Raw genomic sequence first — 8008 nt, 5'->3', positions numbered from 1 at the left:
GGCTTGTAGCCAATGACTTTACTCACAGGAAATGGATTGATTATAATGAGATTTTCTCACTTATAATCAAATATAAGACTATAAGATTGATTGTTGATCCAGTTGTTTAATTCAATGGAGGACTTGAACAATTAAATGTCAATACTTCATTCTTACATAGGGAGCTAGATGAGGACATCTATATACGTCAACCCCAATGGTTTAAGGTGAAGGAAAAGCCTAATAATGTCTGCAAGCTGCAAAAATCATTGAATGGACTTAAACAAAATCTAAGACAATTGTACATTAGATTTGACACACATGTTAGAAATGGCTTTAAAATAAGTGAATATGATCATTACCTATACTACAATAATAATAGGGCTAGTAGTGAGGTTTATTTACTTTTATATATTGATGACATACTGTTAGCCAGTTCTAGCAAAGTTGAAATATTGAGACTTAAAAACCTCTTAAAATTTGAATTTGATATGAAAGATTTAGGGAATGCCAAGAAAATTTTGGCAATGGTTATCAACAGAAATAGGTAAAAGAATACTTAACCATAAGACAGCAAGCTTATTTGAACAAAGTTATAACCAAATTTGGCATGAAAGATGCTAAATCTGTTAATGTATCACTTGCTGCCCATATGAATATTTATTCATCCCAATCACATAAAATTGAAAGTAAAATGGAAGAAATGAGAAATATACCATATGCTAATGATATAGGCTCTGTCATGTTTTCAATGATTACTACTAGGTTTGATTTGGCATATGCCATCAGTATCTTAAGTAGATTTATCTCTAATTCTCGTAAATGACATTAGACTGGGTTGAAATGGCTATTAAGGTGTATATCGCAGGAACATTAAATCTAGGATTAATGTTTGAAAGGAGATCTGAAAAATTAATTTTAAAAGGTATGTGGATTTTTATTTTGTAGGGGATAAGGACCAAAGGAAGTCTACTACAGCTTATTTCTTCACACTCGGTGATAATTGTATCATATGGAAATCAAAACTTCAATCCATTGTCACATTATTTAAGAATTGGGTGAACAATTGAATCGTGTTCTTTATTACTAATGATTGTGTGCTTGGTTCAATTTTGTCATTAGTTCTCTATTGTGGGTCAAAATACTCAATGAATAATCTTGACTATAATTCTATCTATTCTCATAATTGATGATCACATCATGATATTTGGTATTAGTAATGGTTACTTTTTTTACTATCATAAGATTGATGCTTGAAGTTCATATACCTCGTTTGATAATCAGGTTCGTTTTTGCCAAGTCAAAGTAGTTTCACTTTTTGTTGATATGGCATGTTAATAATTTTAACTTGATATGTAGCTTAGGATTCTACATTATCTTTGTTAGGTTCGTTTTATACATCTTATAGCAGTTTCCAACCTTTTGGCTCTACCCGTATTCTTATTCTATATGTGTGATCTTTCTCCATGGGCTATAATTATTATAGGCACAAGTTACAATTTACATGGGGGTGTAAGATGTCGGGAATGTTGAATTTGAGGTAGGTCAAAATTACAAAGGCACACGTTTTACATTTATAGAATTTCAATTTAGCATTCATGGAGTTTTAATTTTACCATCGATTGGAAGGTAATGGTAGCCATAGCTTAATGGGAGTTCGGCTATATATAAAAGGATTTGGTCCCTAAACTCGACCATTGCAAATTCTTATAATGCACCATCATTTTAGGAGTGTTAGAGGGTTTAAAAGTGCCCAACCTGGAGCAAACAAAAGCTTGTACAATATCACCAATGGTCGGAGGTATGTACCCGATCAATGAATTTTTTGATTTTCTCAATCCAAATCGGTCTGTTATTTTCAAAATGAACGTTTTCCTTACAATTTTGGCATATGAAAAGTAGTTTTCATTATTGGGCCATTTGAAAATGATAGACATGTTTGTTTATGGGCTACTTTCAAAAATACCCTTAAAATTAGGAGAGTTTTGTAAAATCATATGAAAAGTTTTTTGGAAGTAGAAAAATACTATGTAAAATTAAAAAGTGACACAATGTCACATTTTTTTTTTATAAAAATTGTATCGCCTTTTTTTTTTTTTTTTTAAAGTGACAATGTCACTTTTAAAAGTTTAGTATGACTTTTATTAAAAAATTACATATAATGTCACTTTTATATATTAAAAAAAAAAAGAAAAAAAAAGAAGTAGTGATGTTTGTCACCAAAAAAGTTACAGAAATTTCAAAAAGACGATTGAAAAAAAGTGATAAACACTAAAAAAAGTGACAATTTTAAAAAGGTGAGAATTACTCAAAAAAGTGATAGAAGCTTAAGAAAAGTGACGAATTTAAAAAAGTCACATAAATTAAAATTTTTTTACATAGATTCAAAAAGGTAAGGGGCATAGAAATCATATGTTAAATGTCACTTTTTTTATTAAAAAATGACATATAATGTCACTTTCATTTAAAAGTGATGTTTGTCACTAAAATAATGATAGAAATTAATAATGTGACTAAAAAAAGTGATAAACACTAAAAAAAAGTGACAAAAATTCAAGAAAAGTTACACATATTAAAAAAACTTGTATAATTCCCAATTTTTTACAATGTCTTCAACAACTATTTTATCCATCATCTACGAAGATAACCATTTCCTATATCTTCCTTCATGTTAACCCTCAAAACATGGCAACAGAGAAAGATGAAACCGTGGAAGAATCTGTAGAGAAAAGTATAGGAAAGTTTTAGATAATGATCAACCTATGGAAGAATCTCATTTTGGGACCGCTTCCTTCATTCTAACTACATTTATGATGATCGAACAAAATGAGATCATCACTGTCAACAACACCGTTCCTAGATCGCTTTCTGGCCTTTGAATCCAATTCAGCTTTGATTGCCTTTTCAATCATCTTCATGGTCCGTTTCTCCCCAGAAGTATAGACAGAGCAAGTCGGGTCGTATTTTTTCATCTCATGTGTCAGTATTCCAAGCATTCAGCATGGTAAGCATGTCCACAAGTTAAAACAGCAACCACACCAAGTTCATTGGTAGTTATTACTTTCTGGATGCCCAACGAGGATCTCTTAGTTAAAAGCTTTGCACAAATACAACTTTGGAGATTAAAAGGAGACCCTAAATTTCGTCCAACAAATCTTGTTATTTTGTCCCAACTAAAGCCAAAGTTTTCACCATCGAAAGACCATCTTTCTTTCTGAGTCGTCATGAGCTCAGAGAATGGAGGAATTGACAAATCATCAGATGACCCACCATTCAATCCTCTTGTTGATTCGTAGCCCCACGTCGGGAGAACAAAAGAAGATGCTTTTTCAGAAATTGAGAATAGGAGAACGGAACTCCATCTGGAAGGGGTTGACTTTGGAGGAAACACGTGACTGTGGGATGACAAAAGAAATGTTAACACAGGTAAACTGAAAGAGCTGAAGGAGATAGCTTAATAAGAGATGGAAACAATACTGCTGCAGAAAGATCAGTGATGGGATTTTTGTTTGGGGTTTCTGTGTATGCATCTGTTTAAGGGTTTTGAGTTTTGAGAAGTTTTATACCGTATTAATTACGTTATGAAATGATTTAATTGATTAACATGGTATTAATCAATTAAGTTAATTTTTTAGGGTATTGGACCTAATTTGCTCTTTGTTTATTGGTCCATTTAGAATGACAAGCAATTATTTATTGGATCATAATTATTGGGCATTTAGAAATGACATCCAAATGCAAATTGAGCCAATTTTCGGAAGATTATGTTTAGTTGCGTTTTGGGCCAATTTTGTAGTGGTTTTTTTTTTTTTTTTTTTTTTTTTTAAAGCTTTTATGCCTATTTTACTTAAATTTTTGTGTACGTTAATTATTTATGTTTAGAATAATATATGTAATTTTAGGATGAATTACATAATAAAAAGTTACTAATTATGCTCGTATTCAATTTACATGAGTTAATTATGCTTTAAACTATAGCATGCAATTTTAGATAAGTTAAATTTTATGTAATATATAATGTTTATAAGAATATTTTGTGCATAATCATAACATGTTAGTTAAAATTTTGCATTAAAATTGTTCTCATATAGTGTTATGCATAATAGAGATAATGTCTACCGGTATATATAGTTTTATTTAATTTGGGATTAGCCACAACATCTTCAATTAAATAAAATTATATATTAACTTTAGGATCACATAAAGAGTAAAGACATTAAATTGTAATTAATTAAACTTAATATAATAAATTTTATCAAACAGGAACTTTTGCAATATTTATATAATTAATTATAATAAAATATCAAAATATTTCTTAATATGTCCACAGGAATTATGAATAAGTACATAATTTGATAGTTTTATTATAACGTATGCTTTATGAGAGAATATCCAATTATTTTCATAATGTTCCCAAATATGAATCAAATGCATAATTTGATGACTCTACCATACGGAATAATTGAATATGCTTGAATTAAAAATTTAGCCAACATGCAGTTTTTATTCATTATATTCAATTTTAGTATGATTTACATTGGTAAAACATACAATCTATTCAATTAAGTCTCAGTTTTGACAAGCATTTTTAATATTATTCAGCTTCACAGCTTACTAATTTTCCTGATATTCGTAGTGATATCTCCAAATTAAAGGGAGCAACTATAAAGTAGGGAATGAAAGATTTCTTCTCCATTTAGGGTGGATGGATATTTACTATGCAATAGAAAAGACGAATCACCTGAACTCATCAACACCGGCACTACAGCAAACACGGGCTTTATAAAAAATGTGAGCCATCTAATCGCCTTAGAATGATGTTCATTTTGCTGCTATAAGTGGTTCTATCAATCAGCATATAAAAGTCCAAAACGTGCAAAAGGCCATTGATAATCAATTCGTCACTTTAGATAAGGCATTAGCAAGCACCCTTATAATGAAGTTCTAATCCGTTAAGGTTCACCGGTGTGAAAGGTGTGAGCGAGCACAACATATAAATGAGGAATATTACGGTTCAACTTAAGAAACTCGAGCTTGAGATGTTAGAATCCTTCCTTGTGCACTATATTATGAATACTCTCCCACAACAATACTGATCTTTCAAATCTCGTACAACACACATAAGGATAAATGGTCAATCAATAAATTAATGACTGTATGTTCAGTGAAGAAGTGAAGCTAGCGATGGAACAAGGTGAAAGTATAATGTAACTACAATTCGTTGGAAAAGGAAAGCTCAAGTCAATCAGAGAAGAGAAAGGTGAAATATCTCCCCCAAACTAATATGATGAAAGAGACCAAGTGTTGTTTCTATAAAAAGAAGGAATGTGTGAAGAAAGATTACGCTAAATTCAAGAAATGACTTGAGGATAAAGATAATCCAATTTCGTTTATTTGTTATGAATATAATATGGTTAATGTAAATATTAACACCTGATTAATTGACTATGGATCTAAAATCCATATTGCAAACTCCTTATAGGGTACGTAAAATCTATGGAAGTCAGTAGGAAGTGAACAACATATCTTTTTGGGAAACAAGATGTGTTCACATGTGGAGGCTATAAGAACATGCATTTTAACTTTAAGTAGTGGCTTTGTTTTGAAATTAGATAGGACCTTTTATGTTCCAAGTTTTCTCAAAACTTGATTTCTATTTCCAAACTTGAACCATTGGGATATTCCTTTAATTTTTCAAACAAGTCATTTAGTTTATTATAAATTCTGATTGTGTTGGGAATGATATTTTGTTTGATGATCTTTATTGTATTAATTTACAAAACAATATCACTTATATAGTTCAATGCATGTTCATACTGGCACTAAAAGATATAATCGATGTTGTGACACCAGAGATTATGACATATATTTATAGAAAGAATTAAAAGATTAGTAAATGATAGGACACTTAGTACTTTGTATTTTTACTAATTTTGAGATATGTGTGGAGTGCATTAAGAGAAAATGACCAACAAGAAAGGTGCCAACAGAGTTCTGACATAATACATAGTGATATATGTAGTCCAGATATGGACTCTCATGGTAAAAAATATTTCATCACCTTTATTAATGATTATTCACGATATATGTTTCTTTAATTGCCTCATAACAAGAACAAAGCATCATATATCTTTAAAAACTTTTAAGCCTGAAGTAGAGAAGTAGATTGAGATTGTGAGATCAGATAAAGATAGAAAATAGTATGGTAGATACACTGAGGATGGACAAGCACCTTGTACGTTTGCTAGGTTTCTTCAAGAGTATGGGATAGTTGCCCAATATACTGTGCCTATTTCACCTAATCGGAATGGTATGGCAAAAAAAAAAAGAAAAAGAAAAAGAAATTAAACATTATTATACATGGTGCGAAGTATGCTTAGTAACTCCAGTCTTCCTAATCCTTGTAGATTGAAACGTTTAATTTGGAATCCGAATTCCTAATGACTATGAAAAGTACCTACAAGAATCTGACTACAGTAGTGGAGCAAAAAATGATATTGAGTCATTTTCAAATGCCATGAGTTGCAAAGTGTCAGAATGAATGAAAAGATGAGTTCCACGAAAAGTAATGGAGTTTGGGTTTTCATTGAGTTGCCTAGTGATGTAAAAGCTATGGGATGTAAATGGGTCTTTGAGACAAAGAAAGACTCGTTAGACAACATTAAGAGATATGAGACAAGACTTGTTGCTAGGATTCACTCAAAAGGAGAAAATCGATTACACGAAGATCTTATCTTCGATATCTAAGAAAGATTTCCTATGTATTATTTTGGCATTATTAGTCCTTTTGATCTTGAGCTACAATAAATGGATGTGAAAACAATATTTCTTAGTGGAGATTTAGAGGAGAAGGTTTATATGAAATAACATAAAGGATTCACTTTTAATGAAGGTGAGCACTTGGTTTGTAAGCTTAACAAATTTATATACAGCAGAACATAAGCGTCCCATCAATGGTATTTTAAATTTCATGGTTCTTCATTCGAATTTGTTGAAAATCTCAAGGATTAATGTATATATCAAGAGGTCAATAAGAGTGAAATTTGTTTTCTTGTTTTATATTTAGATGACAATTTGCTTACAACCAATGATAAGGGTTTGCTGGATGAGGTGAAACAATTCTTCTAAACATTTCGATATAAAGAATATAGGTGAAGCGTCTTATGTCATTGGCATTAAAATTCATAGAGACAGATTATGAGGGATCTTGGGTTTGTCTTAGGAAGCTTATATCAATAAAATTTTAGAGAGACTTTGGATGAAGAATTGTTCATCAAGTGTAGCTCCCATTGTAAAATGTGATAGATTCAATTTGAACCAATGCCTAAAAAATGATCTTGAAAGGGAACAAATGAAGAGCATTCCATATCCTTCGGTTGTCAAAAGCTTGATATACTCAGGTCTGAACAAAGCCTAACATTACATTTGTTAGAAGAATGTTAAAACAATATCAAAGTGATCCAGATATGGATCATTAGAGAGCTATAAAGAAACTGATGAGATACCTTAAAGGAACCAAAAATTACATGTTTATATATAAATGGGTGGATAATCTTGAAGTTACTTGATACTCGAATTCAAACTTCACTAGCTGTGTTGATTCACACAAATTAACACTAGGGTAAGTTTTTATGATAGTTGGTAGAGCTATATCATGAAGGAGTGCCAAGTAGAACTTGGCTGCTACTTTTGCTATGGAAGCCGAATTCGTTTCTTATTTTTAGGCTACTTCACATGGTGTATGGATCAAGAATTTCACATCTAGACTTACGGATTCCATTTCTAGGCTATTGAGAATTTACTATGATATTCAGTTGCTATCTTCATAGTCAAGAACAACAAAAGTTGTAGTCAAAGTAAACACATCATCATTAAGTATTTAGCCACAAGGGAATACATTAAAGAAAAGAAAGTGGTCATTGAATACATAAGCACTAAATTGATGATCGCTGATCATTTGACTAAAGACATGCTACTATTGAAATTCAAGCATCGTGTAGAGAAAATAGGACTTAGTTCCGCTATGTAA

General features: G+C 31.0%; 1 protein-coding gene across 1 annotated transcript; it reads left to right on the top strand.

Moving 5' to 3' along the window:
* Window positions 1-6528: 6528 nt before the first annotated feature.
* Window positions 6529-8008, top strand: LOC111409567. Its single transcript, XM_023039602.1, has 5 exons — window positions 6529-6663; window positions 6872-6935; window positions 7046-7089; window positions 7202-7379; window positions 7794-8008. The coding sequence occupies exons 1-5, from the start codon at window positions 6529-6531 to the stop codon at window positions 8006-8008; spliced, it is 636 nt and encodes a 211-aa protein (XP_022895370.1).

Source organism: Olea europaea, chromosome 14 (assembly GCF_002742605.1).
Source record: "Olea europaea var. sylvestris chromosome 14, O_europaea_v1, whole genome shotgun sequence".
Classification (NCBI taxonomy): domain Eukaryota; kingdom Viridiplantae; phylum Streptophyta; class Magnoliopsida; order Lamiales; family Oleaceae; genus Olea; species Olea europaea.
The sequence above is the reverse complement of the archived record's forward strand: the minus strand, read 5'-3'. Positions and strand labels throughout refer to the sequence as shown.